Here is a 20955-nt window from a genome sequence, read left to right on the forward strand (position 1 = left end):
TGCTTGGCGAGACCCTGTTTCAAAGAGAAAACAAGAGGAGACCTGGGATAGGAATTGTCTTGAACAGGGATGGTGGTAGACAGATTGGCTGGTGCTGGAATGCTGGGCTAGGAGGAAGCGGGAAGCCACAGAGAACTGTGGAGTGAGTTTCTGGGAAAATGAGGGCATGTCCAAACACAAGAACTGGGTGGAAAATCAGGATATTTACCATGGAGGAAAAGAACAGAACAAACAGCAGCTCTAATTCCAGGGCAAGCCTTGAGACGTGACCGCCCAAGGACACAGGTGTTTGGGCTGTAATTGAACGGTGCTGAAAGCCAGCCTCTCACAGGACCCATCCTGCTGGCCAGTATCTCTGCAGGAACGCTGTGGTCCATCCCCCACCCAATTCCAGAAACTTCTGGACACAATTACACTGGCCTATCTTGAGTCTTGGAACATGCCTCTGTTCTTTTTTTTTTCCCCCCTTCTATCAAACCTCATTTTTTAACTACCTTTTGTGTGTGTTTGTCTGTCTGGCCTTATAGCCCTGGTTAACCGGAACTTAGTAAACCAGGCTGGCCTTGAACTCACAGATGTCTACCTGCTTCTACCTCCTGAGTTCTGGAATTAAAGGTGTGCACTACCAAAATGAAATTGAATCTCTTATAGCTGAAGTGAGCCTTAAACTCAAGAGTGTTGGTGAGGATGATTTTGAATTCTTGACCTTTCTGCCTCTGTGTCCAGGAACTGCAAGAGCAGATATATGCTTGGCTGTCCCTGCTGAATCGTTCTTGTTGTTGTTGCTTTTCTGTTTTGTTTTGTTGTTTGTTGGTTTGTTTGCTTTTTTCTGGAGACAGGGTTTCTCAGTGTATTCCTGGCTGTCCTGGACTCACTCTGTAGACCAGGCTGGCCGTGAACGCAGAGATCCACCTGCCTCTGCCTCCTGAGTGCTGGGATTACAGGCGTGCACCACTGCACCTGCTTTCTCTGATGAATCTTATATAAAGATTTTACCTGGCCAGCTTCCTGGGTCATTTCTTTTGGGGTTCAGGTACCAGCTGCCTGTGTCCATCTTGCCACTGTGTAGCTCTACCCATCTACCTCTCAGAAGCCTCACTCACATCCTCCTGGCAGCCTACCAAGGAGACCTTCGTCACAGTCATCTCTTCTGTCTTCCCTGGCATCTAATGAGATTCGGGACCATGGGGAAATGTATCTCTGTAATGTCTTTTGGCACTCATTGCTTTTGTAGTTATCTTTGGCTAGGATTCCTTTAACAGCTCCTAACTAGTGTCCTTATTCTATTACACAATGCACCAAATTAATCTTTTATAGCACCTGTGATGTCATTCGCTGTAGTTGCAAATAAAATACAGTGGAATATTCTTGTTTGCCTAGCTCTTCTCAGGCTAGGCTCAGCCTGTGCCACCAGGCCTGGCAGTACTCAGTTTCTTTAGATTTCTCTCTTGTCTAGGCACACTGACCTCCTTGCCATTCCTCGACATGCCTTTATTTCCTGCCTCCCAGGCTTTCTACCCACATTTTTTTTTTTAATCTTAGAAGTCTCCTCTTGCTTTGTCTGTCACAGCCACTACTCTTTGTGGGCCTGTGAAATCTATATTAAAATGTAAGTTCTGGATGGTATAGAGAGCAGTCAGTTCCATGCTTGCCCAGCATGTACAAAGTTGGAGCCCAAGTGAGGTAACACACACCTGCAATCCTAGCCCTGAGAAAGCGGAGGCAGAAGGATTAGAAATTCAGTCATCCTTGGCTATGTAATGAGTGAAGCCAGCCTGAGTTACATGAGATCCTTTCTGTGAGCCACTGGACACGGGTGCTGGGAACTGAACTCAGGACGTCTGGGAGAGCAGTAGGCATTTTAATTGCTCCCTAGCCTTGGTGTAGTTTCTTAACCATGCTGACTACCAGCTTTCTTTCCTGCAAACCAGAATGTAACGCTTGCAAGTTTGTGTGGGCGTTCTGATGAGAGGCGCCGAGGGACTGAGCAGTGTCTGTCCAGCCTGAACTCTGTTATCTCTCCTCTCTGATAAGGCCAAGCCCAGCACCACTATCAGACCGAGTCTCCTGCCTTCTTGGGCCCTTCTGTTTACTCTGCTGTGTAACCACTCATCTATTTGTGGATGAATCTGTCCTCACACCTGATAACGACTGCTGACGGGCAGGAACCCTCTTATTTATCCCTTATGCACCATCGTCTCCCTGGTACTGTGCCTAGGGCTGAATTAAATGCAGGCAGAATGCTGAGAACTTGACCATTGAGGAGTCAGAAAACAGCATTACAATCCTGTCCTGGAATGTTAATTTTTTTTTTTTTTTTTTTTTTTTTTTAATGAGACATTTCCTCACTGTGTAGCCCCAGCTGGCCCAGCTCTAGACCAGGCTGGCCTCAAACTCCCAGAGGGCTGCCTGCTTCTGCCTCTCAAGTGCTGGGATGAAAAGTATGCAAGGAGCACCCCCAATGACAATACTACCGTGGATGCCCACCCACAGGGTCAGGGAAAGCTGTGTACCTGCATAGACTTCCTTTCACTTAAAAAAATAAAATAAAATCTTAGCATAGTTGTTTGCTGCCTCCTTGTGGATAGAGTTAAAATCACTATGAAATCTGTGTGTGGTGACCCAGCAGTCATATGAGGCTGCATTGAAAACAAACCAGGCTTCAAATGAGAATAGGCCAAATAGATCTTTTGACTGCAGTGATATAGATGCCTCCAGCATAATTCCAAGAAGAAACCTACTTATGGATGACACCACATTTTATAAAAATGAACAGTTGAGGGACTAAATGTTGGTGTTGACTGGTGAAATTCTGTTGATTTTTACTTTTCTCTCTCTCTCTCTCTGGTTTCTTTTCTTTTCAACATGACATTTTGTTGATTCTCTGGCAATGTAACATCTCACTCACTTCCAAGCCCTTCCATGCCTACCTCTCCACCCTTGTGACCTTCCCCCAACCAAGAAAAAAATAAAAATAAAGAATAGAAATTTTTACAAATAGAAAAAAAATTAAAAGCCCAGTTTGTGATACCTATATACTCACTGGAGCATGCTCAAATCCTTAGCGGCTGGCCCCTTAACTAGAACTGAGGCCTTTCCCCCCAGAACCCTCTGTAGAACCTGCAGAACCTTTTTTTTTTTGAGACAGGGTTTCTTGACTGTCCTGTTCTCACTTTGTAGACCAGACTGGCCTTGAACTCACAGAAATCTGCCTGCCTCTGCCTCCCGAGTGCAGGATTTTTAAGAGTTTTCTCTAAAAGCTTCTTGCCTAGGCTTTTACTTTTAGGTGTCTGTATAGGGTTTGTCACAGAAGCCTTCCATGTCCCCCTGTCTCAACTGTGCATCTGCAGTCATCAGTAGCACACCAGACGTAGCCTGCCTGCTCTTCACAGTCATCAGGAGCACGGCTCATGGGCCTCCACGCAATTTCTGGTGGCCACACAGACCATAAACAAACATGGCCTCCTGCTGCAGTAGGTGTAACAAGATGTTTAAAAAATGCCACACACAACAGAGCTGGTATGAAGAGATTCATTGTATGGAGGTGGAGAGAGACACAGAGACAGAGAGACAGTGGAAGGCAGAGGAGAAAAGAGAAGAGGGATGGGTGAGGCACCTCAGGAGAGAAAAGTCAGAGATGGGGAGAGAAACCAAAACACAGAGCGGATGAGAGTGTCAGACGGGTTATGTCTCAAGCACCTGGCCCAAGTGGTTACATAGGCTGTTGTCAGGACCCTGAAGTTGTAGTTGAGTTGCCTGTGCAGCAACGTAACAGTGGACCATGGGCCCAGATAAGACCCTCGGGGGCAGCCCAGACGACAGACATCAACATGGCTTCAGGCTGTAGCACAGACCATGGACAACATGGTCTCTGGTGTGGATACATCAGAACAGACCCCCACCCACAGTAGGACCATGACCCATACATCACCATAAGCCTCAGGTTGTTACCTTTTACAACCAGCTTCCTCCATTTAGCATCCAAATGTCATAGCAACTTTGTTGTTTTTATTGCTAAATAAAATGCCATTATTGGGGTATAATATGTTTTGTTTATTGATCACTTAAATGCACTTGTAACATTGCAAGGGGCTGAAGGGATGGCTAAGTGGTTAAGGGCGATTGTGGGAGCTTCTGGAGGTCCAGCTTGGGGTTTAATAATAATAAAGACACGGAGATGTTTGAATAGTATAAGCCTTCTAGCCTTTTTGCTGGGAGCAGTTTCCTGAGCTAGCCATCCAGACTTGAGCCAACTATTCTGCTACCACGTCTTGACCACCCAGCCTCTGTCTCATCCTTGTCGCTTTCTTCCTCCTACAGCTCCAGCTCTTTATTCATCAAAAGCCGCTCCTTCTTACTAACACAGAAGGGCTTGTTAGCATAGGAAAAGAGGTTTCACACTTGACTCACTCTGAACCAATCAGCAGCAGCACTATACCCTATCTATGTCTTAGCATTACCTTTTGGCCAGATTGAGAGCACACACACAGCTTGCCTTTTTTTTTTTTTTTTAAGATTTATTTATTCATTTATTATGTATACAGTGTTCTGCCTGCACGTATGCCTGCAGGCCAGAAGAGGGCACCAGATCTCATTGTGAGCCATCATGTGGTTGCTGGAAATTGAACTCTGGACCTTTGGAAGAGCTTCTAGTTTTCTTAACCTCTGAGCCACCTCTCTAGACCCACAGCTTGCCTTTAATTTAACGTGATAATCTCAGATAATCTTTGATCACTCTGTTTACATCTTTTTGGACAGGTGAGGAGGCAACAAACATTTACATATAGAAAGCAGGTCATGTGGGCTATAGAAATGACAGTATCACATATCCTGCCAGCACAGCAATTAACAATTGAAAATATATAGGGGCACAGATTCATAGCCAGTTGATTCATAGACATCATGTATGGTGGTAGGTTACCCCAATAAAGAACACTTGCTGTTCTTCCAGAGGGCCTAAGCTAAATTCCTATTACCCTTGACATTTGTAACCCCAGCTCCAGGGCATCCAATGCTCTATTCTAGTCTCTGCATACTCCCATTCACACAGATTATACACAAGACAGACACACACGCACACACCTAAAATAAATCTTTAAAATGTTTAAATGTGCTTGTGATTTGTATGTGCACTGGCCATTCTGGGTAATGTTGCTCCAGCCACTCCAAGACAGGTTTTTGCGGGACATGTGTGTGCTAGTTAGATTTTTGTCATGTGACAAATATTTGATAAAATCAAGTTAAGGGAAGAAAGACTGGTTTTGCTTGCCTTTCTGGGCTTTGGTACAAGGTCAGCTAGGTCTACTACTTCAGGGCATCAGGAGAGTGTTGCAGAGGACACTTAATGGCAGATTGGAAGTGGAGACCAAGGAAAGACCTCCTCCTATTGGCACTTTCTCCACCTAGGCCTCCTGCTTTTCAGCACTTTCCAATGGTGCCATCATGATTCAGAGCCGTGGGTCAGAGCCACTGGCCTCCCAAAAGCCCATCAGCCTGCAGCCAAGCTCCCAGTTCATAAGTCTGTGTGGGCCTTTCACATTCAAACTATAACGTGCCCACTTCTCTTAAGTGTGTGCACGGTTCAGGGTAGACCTGTTCCTATGCTTACATAGCAATCGGCTATGTGAGTATTCTGTTTAACCTTTCTGGGGTTTTGTGTTTTGAGACAAGGTCTTGCTATGTCTTGTAACAATATGGTCTGGTGTTTTGTATTTGACTGTTAATTATTTTGCTCCCTAAGGTTTGCTTGCTGTCTCTCTTTTTTTATGATTTATTCTCTTTAATATTCATTTAAAATTTTTCAGAATCCACAGAGATCCATGGAGGAGCTCCTTTTGGGCTCTTACCCTTCATATTGGAAACCTCAGGCATAGTCCCACACTCTTTGGCTTCTTGCTCCCAAGTCCAGCCCATTTCAGTGCCTGACACGCATAATTAGTAAATACAGTATCCTGAGGGTTGTGGCCTGGGGAGTCAGGGATAAGTGGGGCTTTGGGAGCTAGTGAGGTGGACAGTTGAGGTGGGATGGGATGTTTAGGGACAGGAATGCTTCTGTGGAATGGAAAACATGTGAACAAGGGCTGGCTGCCCTTGGAGACAGGACTGGAGCAAGGAGCAGCTCTGGCATAGGGTAGGGGATGGGGGTGGTCATGGTGCTTTGGGAGATGTTTGGGTAAAGTTTAGTGAATCTGGAAGAGAAGTACCCCACAGAGAACTTCAAAGATTCCAAAGTAGGTAAGGAAAGGGGAAGCCTTAAGGTGAGCCCAGGGGAGGGTATGGATCTGAAGGGAAGACCCTGGCCAAAGCAGCAACAGCTCAGACACCTTGCACAGATGGAGCTGGGACCCAGGGGAACTTAATGCTGTGGCTGAGAATTCTTCCAGGCAGTGCATGGCCAGCACACTGTTCACCAGCAAATCTAGCTCCAGGTAGGCGGCCTTCCCTCATCAAAGTGCACCTGACAGTGTAGGTAGAACCAACCCTGGCGACTATAAATTCTCCAATCTGGCAGTCGTAGCGCAGAGGGATGGAGCTGTAGATTTTGGCCTCTTCCCCGCCTCTCACTGCCCCATCCACACTTGAATGCTGATGTTTAGGGATAAAAGTCCCTTTCCAAGACTCTCCCCTGCTTGCTGTCTCTTACGAGAACGTCTCACGTACACCTGTCCTTATTGTGTAAACCTTGCTCTAACGTAATTTGAAGTTCATTGGTTAATAAAAAATGCTGAAGCCTGGGCAGGGCAGAAATGAGAGGTGGAGCTAAGGTTTGAGAGCTTTGAGGACAGGATTGTGGGAGGAGGAGAGAGGAGAGAGGAGAGTAGGAGAAAGAAGGAGGCAGAGCCACTGAAATGATGATGCACACAACAGATATTCTATGAAAGAGATTTATTGGATGGAGGTGGAGAGATAGAGAAGAAAAGGAAAGAGAGAGACATGGTGGGGCCCCCACCAGGAAAGAAAGTGAGCCAGAGAGCAAGGGAGAAGAGTAAGAGAGGAAGGTAAGACAGAAAGACAAAGTGGCGGGTTGGTCCTTTTATAGCCTCTACATGCGCAGCTGAACTGTGTCTACCACACACCTGGTGGGAACACATGATGACATCACAGGTTACCAGGCAACCCAGAAGCAGGCTGCCTATACACTAACAGCCGCCATGTGTAAAAGTGCTTTTATTCTCCTGTTTCTGCGGTTGCCTCAGGAGATTACTGCTTCTATCTGCTAAACTAGGCCTAGCCTTAGAAGCTTCTAGCCTCTGTACAATCTAACGTAGGCCTAGAACATTTTCAGCCTTTGAGACTCACTGCTGAATAAGTTCACCCTTTCTTGTTCTTACTGAGCTCTGGGCTGGCTGGTTCAACTCAGCTGTTCTGGCTCAAACTCCTCTCCCTGCTAACTTATTCATTCTGGCTTTTCTCTCTGCCTCTGAATTGCTCTGCTTGGCCTCAAAACTCCAGTAATCTTTTCTAATCTTCTAGCTCCTCATTCTCTGGCTCGTTGTATCTTCACCTATGTCTAACTTGTTCTCTCTTCAACCTGTCTCTGTATATCTGACCTGGTAAAACTCCTGGTAAAAAACTCCTGGTTAAAAAAAAAAAAATAGTTTTTGCTACACTATTTTACAAAGTAGCTCAACCATCTTCAATCCCCTCAACAGTTATGAGGGGATAACTGCCTGCTGGTCAACACTACCTTGGACTATAATCACCCTACAGGATGTGAAGTGGCACCTTACTGTGGTTTTGATCAACATTCTACAGTGGCTCGTGATGCTGAGAATCCTTCCATGAGCTTGCTCACTGTGTGTCTCCTGATTTGCTTCTTTCTTTATTAAAAAAAAAAAAAAAAAAAAAAGACAATTTTTAAAAAAGTAGTTTTAGGTTCCCAGAAACACTGAAGGTAAAGTCTGTCCCTTGCCCCATGCATGTACTTGTGCATGTACCCCACAACGGTACATTTGTTACATTAATGCATTGTGATTCGACATATCACAATCCCACAAAGTTCACACTCAAGGTTCGTTCCTATTTTTTAAAAAGATTTGTTTATTACATACATAATGTTCTGTCTGCATGTACACCTGCGTGCCAGAAGAGGGCACCAGGTCTCATTATAGATTGCTGTGAGTCATCATGGGGTTGCTGTGAATTAGACTCGGGATCTCAGGAAGAACAGAGAGTGCTCTCAACCTCTGAGCCATCTCTCCAGCCTCTCATTCCTATTTTTATTTCTCTTAATTTTATGCTTACAAATGAATGTGCTTATGTGCTTAGTTGGCCCATTTGGTTACTGTATGCTTAATCTTATTGTTGATATTTGGTTTTGGAGACAGGGTCTCATTAGGTAGGCCATGTGTGAGATAGATTTGCACTTAAACAAATCCATCATGCTATTCTCAGAAAGTATTTTCGATGCCCTAAAAGACTTTGGCCGATTGCCATTTTTAAGTTTGTGTTTTGTTTTGTTAACATTTTGTTTGTTTTTAAATTCACTTTACATCCCTATCACAGCCTCCTCCCTCCTCTCTTCCTGGTCCTATTCCTTCCTAGCCTCTTCACCTTTTCCCCCTCCCCTTCTCCTCAGGAAAGGGGAGCCACCACCAACCCGCCCCAGCAAATCAAGTCGCTTCAGGACTAAGTGCATCCCCTTCCACAAGCCACAAGGCAGCCCAGCTAGGGGAAAGTGATCCAAAAAGAGCCAAGAGTCCATGTCAGAGACAGCTCCCGCTCTAATTGCTAGGGGACCCACATGAAGACCAAGCTGCCCATCAGCTACACATGTGTAGGGGGCCTAGGTCCAGTCAATGCATGCTCTTTGGTTGGTGATAGTCTCTGTGAAGCCCCATGGTCCTTGGTTAGTTGACTCTGTTGGTCTTCTTGTGGAGTTTTTGTCCCCTCCAGGTCCCTCTATCCTTATATCAATCTCCCCAAGCTCAGCCAGAATTTACCCTGCCAACAAGGTGTGTAGGGATATAGATAGAGCAGAGATTAAGGAAAAAGCCAAACAATGCCTAGCCCAACAAGAGACCTACCCTATGGAGAGAGCCGACCTTGACACTACCAACAATACTCTGCTATGCTTACAGACAAGAGACTGGCATACCTGTGCTCTGAGAAACAGATGTGGAGACCCACAGACAAACATTTGGTGGAACTCGGTGGTCTTGTGTGTTTGTTTTCAGTGGGTTTCTCCACTGACGTAATGAGCCAATTCAAGCCAAATTAAAAGTATAAAAGCAGGTTTATTCCTAAATAAACCTGTTCACCAGTCTCAAAGGATGAGGCCAAAGAAGTGGCCATGCAGCCAGGGAGGCAAAGAATGAGCAGAGATAGATCAATAAATGATAGATAGGTAGGTAGGTAGATATAGATAGATAGATAGATAGATAGATAGATAGATAGATAGATAACATACACAGAGAAGAGAGGGGCAGAGAGAGATGTGAAGACAGAGTAGGTCTCAATTACCTAGAGAAGAACCTCTGGGGTAAGAGCAGTCCAGCCCCTGAGCTGGAAAGTTCAGGGTAAGGGGCCCAATATTCCAACCATACCCAGTAACAGGTAGGGACTAAGGGATGCTGGAAAAGCCTGGGGCCAGGTTTGCTTTGATATGTTTAATAGGCACTTCAGCTGCTTCCTCTGGGTTTGAATCTTAAGTTTTGTTTTGTTTTTTGTTTTTTTTCCAAGACAGGGTTTCTTTGTGTTTCTCTGTGCCTTGGCTGTCCTGGAACTCTGTAAGCCAGGCTGGGCTCAAACTCACAGAGATCCTCCCGCCTCTGCCTCTCCCTCCCAAATGCTGGGACTAAAGGATGTGCCACCACCACCCAGCTTTTTAAAAAATTATTTTATGTATGTGTTTTACCTGCGTATGTCTGTTTACTGTGAGTGCCTGGTGTCATGGATGCCAGAAGAGGGCACAATCACCTAGAAGAGTTGCGGGCTGCTGTGTGAATGCTAGGGACTGAAGTTGGGTCCTCTTCAAGAGCAGCCAGTGCTCTTGAACCGCCTCTCCAGAACCTGGGTTCTTTTTATTCTTTCCCTCCCTCCTCTTCTTCTCTGAGACAGCATGTCCATATGTATTCCAAGCTGGCCTAGAACTCGTAATCCTCCTGACTCAGCCTCCAAAATGCTGAAAGTAGAGATATGCAGGCATGAGATGCAGGAACTGATTGGGATCTCCTAACACATAATAATGGTAGGTGGGGAGAAGAGAGAAAGAAATGCAAGAATTGCCTGGAGGAAGCATCAGGCACCAGCCAGATAATAGCTACAGTAGAAAAGTGAAATTTTGAGAAAGGGGCTGTAAACAATCAGCCATCCTCTGGGGTGGGGGATGGCTCAGCAGCTAAGGGTGACAGTGTTTACCAGTTTATCATACAAGAAGGCTCCTTTGGGTTCCTTGAACCCACATTAATGTCAGGGGCTAGATGAACAGCTCCCACAAAATTCCTGACACCAACTTCAGACCTCCACATGCATGTCCAGATGTGAACACACACATGCTTACCACAGACACATGGAAAGGACTGTGTACGTGTGTGTGTCTGTCTGTCTGTCTGTCTCTCCTCCCTCCCTCCTCACCCAGCAGGAGCCAGCTCCAGCTGACAAGGGAGGCTCAGTAGGTTGGGATTTGGGTGTGGTTCGTCAACTAAATTCACAAGCATAGTTCAGTGCAAATATTTAGCTGCCACCCTTTCCTGATCAATGTTTTAGCTTTCCTTGGAGTCTGTGTATGTGTGTCAATTAAGCATAAACACTTGGTGGTGCTGAGAACCCAGCATTGTGTTGGGCATGCCACCTTTTCACATCTTCCCCTACTGGAATGTGTTCTGCAAAATTTCTCACATAGTTTTACAGCAGAGTCACAGGAAAGCCCCTGGGTTTTAAATTGACAGTTGAGCTAATTTTTTACAATTCTGATACTGTCGCTGTGAAGATGTCAGCACTATGAAATTGATTTGGCAGCACACACCTGTAATCCCAGCACGTAAGTGAAGGCAGGACAACCGGAGGTTTAAGGTCACCCTCAGCTATGTAGTGAGTTGAAGGTCAACCCCACAAGAGAGATCGTGTCTCAAAAAACAGAAGCTAGATGTGCATCTAATCCCTACATTCAGGAAGGGAAGACAGAAGGATCAGGGTCCAAGATCATCCTTGGCTACATAGTAAGTTTGTGGCCAGCCTGGGCTACATGAGACCCTGTCACAAAACACAATTTCAGTACTATCAGGAGCAATAATAAAAGCTGGGTATGGTGGTGCCGTACATACCCAACACTTTGGAGTCAGAGGCAGGAGTTGGAATTTAAGGCTAGCCTGGGTTACATAGTGGAAAAACAACATAAGGGGGCTGGAAAGATGGCTCTGTGGGTTAGAGCACTTGTTGCACAATCATGCCTTGTGCTTAAATCCCCAGAACTCAAGTTAAGACCAGGTGTGGCCTCTCCTGCTTGTAACTCCAGAGCTGTGAAGGGTGGTAGCAAGACGATTTCTGGGGCTTGCTGGCCTTAAGCCTGGCTCTAGGTTGAGAGAGAGATCCTGTCTGTCTTAAGGGATTAAGGCAGAGTGACAGATCATGATATCTAGTGCCTGCCTCTGGCCTCCATGTATGTGCACAGGTGCCTGTAACCCTACACCCCCCATGCACATATACCCCATATGCACACACACAAAACAGTCAGGCCAGGCATGGTGGTCTATGCCTTTAATTCCAGCACTCAGGAGACATTATCTCTGAGTTTTAAGACCAGCCTGGACTACAAAGGGCAGCCTAGGGCTACACAGTAAAATGCTGTCTGAAAAAACAAAACAGCAGTCAGAAGATTGCCACAGTTGTTTTTGTTTGTTGGTTTGTTGAGACTGGGTTGTGTAGCCTTGGCTGTCCTGGACTCACTTTGTAGACCAGGCTGGCCTCAAACTCAAATAGTGACCTGCCTCCCTGAGTGCTGGGATTATAGGGGTGGGCCACTGCGCCCAGCTCCCAGTTCTTTATCTTGTAGTATCCTTCATATACTCCTACAGTGTTTGCATTTGGAAGCTCCAAGCCATGCCTTTAAATTGGCACATCAGTACACAAATTAATTCCTCCACTCTTTGGCTAGTTCCCACAGGCTCTGAAAACTCCACTGTTAATGTCCACTGCATTCTCCTTCATCCCAAACAATTAGCCAGTCTCCACTCTTCACCAGTCTCACTTTTCAGTAAGGGTCAGAACAGGATTCCACTAAGTTCTGTCAGTTACCTTTGTGAAACAATATGTGGTGGATGACCCACAGGTTAAATCAGGGAATAAGCAGGAATAAAGACAAGCTATGAAGAAAAGCCACCATCAAAGCAGAGCCAGGGAGCCAGTGTGTAGGATGCCCTGCTGCTGCTGGACACAGGAACCAGCCTGAACTGTTGTCTTTCCCTGGCATTCAACACTGGATCCAAGGGTTGGCAACACAGACATCATTGTGCCTGCCAATTTGAAGCTGCTGCCACGGACACCAGGATGAAGTGTCCACTGTCCTTGTTCCTGTGTCATTAGTTTCAGATTGAAAGTCCCAGATAAGTGCATCTGATTGGCAGAGCCGAAGTCAAGGGCTTGCATCGCAGCTGGGTGGGGCAGCAACAGTTCTCACTGGTCAGCGCGGCTTCTTTTGGGGACAAGGGGTCTCTCTAGGAGAGGTAGCCAGAAGCTGCAAGTGCCCCGTACATTTATGTTGCTCTAGGCAGAAGCCCATGATGTACTACTTAGGTACAAGCTTGCTTTTGCAGAACTGCTAGTTCTTTCCTAAACTGCAATAAAATACTCTGCCAAGGACTAAAAGTGGCTTAGTGGAGGAGCACACTTGCTGCTCTTACAGAGGTTGGGTTGGATTCCTAGCACCCACATAACAGCTTACAAGTACTTTTAACTCCAGTTCCAGAGGGGTTCAACGCCAGTGCGATTTGCTCACAGGGACACTGGCACTAGCATCTTTGCAGATCTGTTCTCAGCACGGGCCTCTCAGTAGGCTGCTTGAAGTTCCTCAGCCGCAGACACTGGCTTCCCCCAGAGGGAGTGCCATAGCCTGTTCCAGATGCTGTAAAGTGCCATTAACTGGGCTTCTTATAGCAACTTCTTTCTCATAGTTCAGGACCCTCAAAAGGGCCTACTCCTTGGTTCACAGATGGCTGTCTTCTGAATCATCCTCACATGGCAAAGGAAGCCAGTCATTTTTCTCTATCACCTAACAAAGGCCTCTCCTCCCTATAGCATCATAGCAGAGGTAAGGTATGTGTTGAACACAGGCATTGGTCTATAGCAGAAAGCCATCCCCGAGATCATGGTGTAGGCCAGATCACCCTTTAAGACCTACCCTCATAGATGGGCATTGTGGTGCATGCCTTTAATCCCTACACTCAGGGAGGCAAAAGCAGGCAAATCTCTGTGAGGCCAGCCTGGTCTACAAAACACACACACACACACACACACACACACACACACACACACACGCGCGCGCCTAACCTCGGAACTCCCACCTTCCTTCTGCCATACCGCTAGTCTGACAGGTAGGCCCTGATTCAGAAGACACCAAGATGGGAAGACTACAAGAGGATTCCTGAGTGCTATCCTGGAGACTGGCTGCCTCATGAGTGTGCATGTCTGTCCCAGGACAACTGAAGGCAGAGGTCCTGTGCAGGAGAAAGAGAATGGTCCATCAGGGCAGGAAGCATGCCTGGAGAAAGCAGACTCGACCCTCAAGCTTCCTGCTTCATTCTGAACAACGCCACAGATCCTTCCAAAACTTTGCCATAACATAAAGGAGAAAACCAGAAAAATGACAGGGGAGAGAAAGTGGCCATGAAAGGCATTGTAAAAGATGTATCATCTATACAAAATTTTTAAATACAACATAAAATGGAAAAAAATATTACATATAAAGCCAGTTTTTTAAATCTATCCAAACAATATTCAAGGGCAGACATAATGGTGTAAGCCTATAATCCCAACCCTTGGGAAGCAGAAGAGACCTATGTGTTTGAGGCCAGCCTTGTCTACTTAGTGACTTTCAGACTAGCTAGGGCTACATTGAACTGTCTCAAAAAAAGGGGGGGGGGGGAGTAGAAAAAAAAGGGGAGGGGTGAGAGGAAACTTCTTGAATTAATAATAGCCTCAGATATTTTAAATAATAATAGCCTCAGGATTTTTTAAATCAAACTTTTTTAATTATCAAAGATTAGTTATATGATTCTGCCAGAATGTTCAAATGCCAGGCCTCCTTGGGAAGAAAATGCAATAAAGTTGGGTTGTGGGCCTATCTCTTTTTATTTTTAACACAGGGTCTCACTATGTAGACCAGCCTGACTTAGAACTCCCAGAGATCCACCTGCCGCTGTCTCCTGAGTACTGGGATTAAAGCTGTGGACTTATCTTAGTGGTAGATCCCTTGCCTGGCTTGTTGAAGCCGAGTCTAATCTCCAGAACACGTATATGAGAAACCTCTATGATGAATCTACCCTCATCATTCCATTGCACAGTTCCAGAATAAAACCCCACTCAGAGGCATGCAACAACATCTTTTATTAGGCACAGAAGTTTTAAATGATCTCTTCAGTTTCTCCATGTTCAGGCAAAACTGTGTGTGTCATTTAACACACTAGAGCTTGCCAACTGAATCTCTACCTAGAGAAGGGAAAATTAACCCCAACCTGCTTAACCAGGAGGCCACTTCATCTGCCGACCCCCAAGAACATGAAGATGAATATGATAGACAGACTGCCCCCCGTCTGCACCTTCATTCACCACCATCCGATAACCCCGCTTCAGGCCCAGGTCTGCAGCACACTTCTTGCCAACAATCATTAAATGTCCTAGAAGCTGGGAAACAAAAAAACAAGCTTCTTAAACATAGGAAATGTACACTTCTGGCCATTAAATAACAAGCATGGTGGAGCATGCCTTTAATCCCAACATTCAGGAGACAGAGGCAGGCCAGTCTCTGTTGGGTTCCAGGCCAGCCTGGTCCACATAGCGATACCCTGGGTCAAAAAACCCAAAACAACAACTACAGAATCAGTGAAATAAAATGTGTTAGAAATGTACTTACACTTTCATCATCATCTTCTGCTACAGAAATCTGGGATATATGCTTCTTGGGTATCACTAGAAAGTGTGTTGGCGCTTGAGGGGAAACATCATGAAAAGCAAGACACTACGGGAAAAAAAGAACAGACGCTTTAGTCTATCACCCATTAGGCTAAAACATACTCTCTGACAAGTATCAAGCATTAACTGAATGGGAGGTACTGAGCTAGAAAAACAGAACTGTACACAATTCACATGGCTTCATGATCCTATTCATGGAACTTTAGAGTGGATGGACTTTAAGCAGAGACATAATTCTTAGCGGTCAGACATGTTATAAAAGTAAAGGGTGAGGTGGACGATTACCACAAAAAGATATGCTTTAGACTGAGTGATCAAGGACAAGCATTTTGAGGCAGTGACCCTGATCTGTGACAATGTGTGTGGTCTGAATAAGAACAGCCCTCATAGACTCATATAGTAGAATGCTTAGTCATCAGGGAATCTCTCTTTCTCTCCATGCTCTCCTACATGATAATGGACTAAACCTCTGAAACTGTAAGCAAGCTCCCAATTAAATGTTTTCTTCTAGCGCTTCGGGGGTGACGTACGCCTTTAGTCCCAGCGCTCGGGAAGGCAGAGGCAGGCTCTGTGAGTTTGAGGCTAGCTTGGTCTACAGACGTCCAGGACAGCCAGAAGTACACAGAGAGACCCTGTCTCAAAAAACAGGGAGGAAAAATTTTGAACAAAGGTCCTTAGGCTTTCAGAGTAAGCACTCTTAGCCACTGAACCATCTCCTCAACCTCCATGATTATACAATCAGAAACAAACCCGATTCCCTTCCCCCTCCCACCTTTTCCATATCAGAGTCCTGATTGCACAATTGCCTGTAGTTTTGTTTTACTTTGCAGGTTACTGCCTGTGTGGGTGTTTTATAACTCTTGCTCTCTTCCTTATGGAACCCAGCCATATTTTTTTTTGACTAGGGAATAATTTTACTTGCTGTACCCTACAAAATGCTGTGTCACTTAGAATGTTTCAGCCAGTTATAATGAAGTTCAGTCATTATTTCAAAGACCATTTATCAAAACAACTGAAAACTGTGGTTCTGTTTGTTTGAAAGTGAGGTCTTCTTGTAGACCAGGTTGGGCTGAACTTGTACTGATCCTCTTGCCTCCACCTTCCAAGTGCAAGAATCCCAGGGGGGATGGTTTTGTGTTTAAAGCTTTTCCTGTTTTGTTTTGCTCTGTTTTCGAGACAGGGTCTCACTTTATAATGCAGGCTGGTCTGTAACTCCTGGCTCAGCCTTCTGGATGGGATTACAGGGCGTGCTGCTACAACTGCAAACTTTTTAGATGAAACGGGGCTTTTTCTAAGACAAAGACATTGCCCCAACTGGTGACAAATACAAGCAATTTAAATAAAACTCACCTCAAGGAACCGAATTAAATTTGGGGTAATATTTTGGTTCTCTATGAACATTACCAGTAGCATTAATGCTTTCTCGTTATTTCCTAAAGCGAACTGAACAAACCATATACAAAACTTTCTAGTCAACGGGCCATGCTCCCACCCAGTGAGAACTAGGAAGTAATTTACAAAATTGGTCTTCAGTGTTGACCGCGATTTCTTGTCTATCACGGAAGAAAAATAAATAAATAAATAACCTTTTGATCTTGCACCATAACTGTTTTCTCGTTCAGCAGGGCTTAAAGTGGCGTAGTGGGCCGCCTGCGATCCTAGCATCTGGGAGGCGGAGGCAGGAGGATTAAGGGTTCAAGGTCAGCCCCGGCTAGTTACTCAGCGATTTCGGGGTCAGCCTGGGGCACGTGAAGGCAACATATGTAATATATAATATATATTTTATATATACACAAAGCAACCTAAAGCAATGTTTTTCTAAAAGGCTGAAGGGTTGATTCCAGACCCCAGGGGCACCCTCTGCAGCGGGACCGGGGAGCTGATGGCCCTCGCCTCCCCGGTCACCTCGCGGTGCGGGGACCGCTACGCGCGGGAGATCGCGGAGATTGCGCCGGGGGCACGATCGGGTTTCTCGCGGGCCAGATTGACGCCTGCGAGGTGGGTGGCGGCCGCGGGGGCCCCGGAGGGCGTCACCCCATGGGTCGGGCCCGCACAGGGGACCCGGACGGGGCGTCACCCCCGGGGCCTCCGCCCGCGGCACCTCGGCGGCACGCGGCGGGCCGGGCGGCCGATAACGCGTAACCGGAGCGCAGGCACGCGCCGCGGGGCCACGCGGGCGCAGGGCCAGGCCAGTCGGGCCGAGCGTCGCCGCAGGCCCGCGGCTCCTCAGGGAACGCCGGCGTGTGGCCCGGCCGCAAGCCTACCCTGTCGTCCTCGAAGATGATCTTGGCGGGGATTTCCTTGCGGATGATCTTGCCGAAGATCGTGTCGCCGCCGGGTTGGGCCACTTGAGCCTTGGCAATCTCGTCGGCCATCGCGGCTGCTCGCTGCCCTTCCCGCGCCGCGGCCCCGGTGGGGAGAGGAACGGCGGGAGCGCGCGGGGACTGGCGGCTCGCGCCCGGTCGGCCTGCGCATGCGTGCTGGCGCTGGCGCGGCGGCTGCTGCGAGCAGGAGAGCGAGAAGGGCTTTGCGTGTGCACGTCTATAGGAAAATTTGATTTGCTGGCTCCAGGAGGAGGCTCGGTTTGGTACACTGTTGCTCAGCATGCACGGAGTTCTAGGTTTGATCTCCAACTCCTCATAGGCCGGTCCTTGGTGCCTGCAATCCCAGAGTTTGAGAGATGGAGGCAGGAGGATGGAAATTCGGTTGGTCCCCAACATAGTCGAGTTTGAGGCCTGCCTGGGTTACCTGAGACCCTGTCTCAGGGCAGTCTGTCTTCTAGCTCATGGGGTGCTGATCACGTTTGCTGGCTGTGATACCTTAACCTTTCTTTTACAATTTTTCTAAGATTTATCTTTATGTATACAGTATTTTGCGAGCATGTGTGTGTGAGGGCCCCACATCCAATGCCTGGTATTCCCTGGAACTGGAGTTACAGAGGGTTGTGAGCCCTGTGGGCGGAGGGACCTGAAACCCGGCCCTCTGCAAGAGCAGCAAGTGCTCTTAATCCTGATCATTTAAACCCTTGGCTATTTAAGGTTTTGGCTAGAGCTGTGAAGTCTTGTGTCAGTTTTTTGTTTGTTTTTGTTGTTTTACTGTGTGTGGCAGTAGTTCCCCATCTTAACTACATACTAAAAATCACTTGGGAGCTCTTTAAACATCTCTAGCCACACTCCAGATCAATTAAGTCCAAATCTGCAGAGATGAGGCCTAGGTTGCAGTTGTTTGTAAGCCTCTAGGGACCAGCTTCAGGTAAGATGTCCCACCTGGAAGGAACAAAACCTTTCTTGGCCCCACCACTCCTCCTTTCTATTCCTTTGCTCTTTTTTTTTTTTTAAGATTATCTATTTATTATGTATACAGTGTTCTGCCTACATGCATACCTGCCATAAGAGGACACCAGATTTCATTATAGATGGTTGTGAGCCACCATGTGGTTGCTAGAACTTGAACTCAGGACTCTTTGGAAGAGCAGCTAGTGCTCTTAACCTCTGAGCCATCTCTCCAGCCCCCAACTCCTTTGCTCCTCTTAAAAGGTGCTTTCCAAGCTAGGTGTGGTGGTGCACACACCTTTAAATCCCAGCACTCTGGAGGCAGAGGTAGGCAGATCTCTGAGTTCGAGGCCAGCCTTGTCTACAGAGTGAGTTCCAGGATAACTAAGGCTAACCAGAGAAACCCTGTCTCAAAAAAAAAAAAAAAGTTTTCTACACATCGTGCTAGCTTTGTCACCTTTGGTTCTTTGAGTCCATTTCCTTCTTGTCGAGATTCAGCAGGACCTCCATTCACGTTCTATAGACAGTACCACTTGCCACAGATCTGTTGGCATAGGTTGCCACCGTTGTTACTGTTATCTTCTTTCAACATCTCTACTCCTTTGCCCCTCTGGATGGTATTGTCTTCTGCACAATGAGCCTTCATTTTCATTCCTCACTGGAGTCTGCTCTTGGTTTTCTTCTCTGACAATCTCCAAGTGGCCATTGTAAGAAACCTTAAAGGCTTAGAGAGGTGGCTCAGTGATCAGGAATACATACTGTTCTCTAAGAGACCAGCTCAAACATCACAGCTACCTGTAACTCCCGCTCCAGGGGAATCTTATGCCTCTGGTTTACCAGGGTGCCGCCAATCACACGTGGACATGTGCACACTCAGATACACACATATATACATAATTAAAAAGGAAAGCTTAAGCCAAGCAGTGATGGTCCACGACTTTAATGCCGGCACTTGAGGGCAGAGGCAGGAAGATCTCTGAGTTTGAGGCCGTGGTCTACAGAACAAGTTCCAGGACATCCTGTCTAAAAAAAAAAGGAAAACTTAACTACTTCCTCTGAATTGCACTTGTTTTATAATATTTGGCCACTTTGCCTTAACAAAATTATTACCATTATTGAGACAGGGTTTCATGTAGCCCAAGCTGGCCTCCAGCTTGCTATGTAGCTAAGGACGTCCTTAAACTCCTGATCCTTCTTCATCCACCTCAAGAGTGCTGGGATTGCAAGCCTGCAACACATACCTGGCTTGGCAAAATTATTGGTAGTGGTTCCTGGTAGTCTCAGTGTCCCATTCTTTGTTATCAGAGGCATTACTGGTACTTTACGATCACTGATAAATAATATCTCTACGTAAGACATTAGTTTTGAAGTCATGCTCATTTCTTCCCATGACTACAGAGAGGTCCTCAGTATCAGCTGGCCTCGGCTTGGGGTCCTCTGAGTTAGGTCTCTAGTGTGTCCCAGATGATGTTACTGCTTTTGGCCCTGACACTTCACTCTGAGGACCAGTGATGTAGTGTTGTTGCTGGGAAAAACCCATTTATGTATTTAGAGGCAAAGGAGTATTATATCTGCAGCTTACTCTTTTTAATACATTATTTAAGACAGGGTTTTTCTTGACAGGTGTGTGTGTGTGTGTGTAGCCCTGGCTGTTCTGTAACTCACTCTGTAGACCAGGCTGGCCTTGAACACATCCACCTTCCTTCGCCTCCCCAGTGCTAGAGTTAAAACATGCACTGCCACTACTCCCAGCATTCTTTTATCTTTACATTGTTTTGAAAGTTATGAACTCTTTTCCTATAGACATTCATTAGATGAAATGGATTACTGTAAACTACTTCACCAAACTTTGCCATGGGGCTCTAAAACTTAATAAAAAACCATGAGACTATGGATATGTGATAATACATAAATGCTACTTAAAAGCCTCTGCCCATACCAATATTATCAGGACAAGTCCATGTGTGTCCATTATCCATCTTCTGTGGCTACTATTAGACTACAGCAGTGCAGACCAACAATAATGACAGGGGCTGGAGAGATGGCTCAGCGGTTAAGAGCACTGTCTGCTCTCCCAGAGGTCCTGAGTTTAACTCCAAGCAACCACATGGTGATTCACAACCATCTCCACTGGGTTCTGATGTCCTCTTCTGCCATGCCGGTGTACATGCAGATAGAGCACACACACACATATATACTTGAATTTGCTGTTTAACTGAGGATGACCTTGAACCCTTGACCCCCCTGCCTCTACATCCAGCCAAAATGATGTTCATAAAATGTAAACCATGATGTAATTCTGCTGATACGATTCCAGGGCATGCTATCCCAGAATGATATCCAAAATCCTTACCTTGACTAATAGGAACCTTTGGGACCATGTCCCGTTTCTCCTCCTTCATTTACTTTCATTTCAAGCTTATTGACTGGCATACAAACTGGATGTAGCAGGCAGAATATGCCCATGTCCCAATTCCAGGATCCCATGAACACGTTATGTTATTAGGTAAAGGGTATCTTGCAGCCGTGATTAAATTAGGGATACTGAAGGAGGTGG

At 46.2% G+C, this 20955-nt stretch overlaps 1 protein-coding gene across 1 annotated transcript; it reads right to left on the bottom strand.

Annotated features, from left to right (window-relative positions):
• Nucleotides 1-14526: 14526 nt before the first annotated feature.
• On the bottom strand, nucleotides 14527-17630 carry Hint1 (histidine triad nucleotide binding protein 1). The gene is made up of 3 exons (XM_021634603.2): nucleotides 17391-17630; nucleotides 15068-15172; nucleotides 14527-14838 (listed from the first exon to the last, which is right to left on the bottom strand). The coding sequence occupies exons 1-3, from the start codon at nucleotides 17499-17501 to the stop codon at nucleotides 14674-14676; spliced, it is 381 nt and encodes a 126-aa protein (XP_021490278.1). The 5' UTR covers nucleotides 17502-17630; the 3' UTR covers nucleotides 14527-14673.
• Nucleotides 17631-20955: the final 3325 nt, after the last annotated feature.

Source organism: Meriones unguiculatus, chromosome 11 (genome assembly GCF_030254825.1).
Source record: "Meriones unguiculatus strain TT.TT164.6M chromosome 11, Bangor_MerUng_6.1, whole genome shotgun sequence".
Taxonomy (NCBI): Eukaryota; Metazoa; Chordata; class Mammalia; order Rodentia; family Muridae; genus Meriones; species Meriones unguiculatus.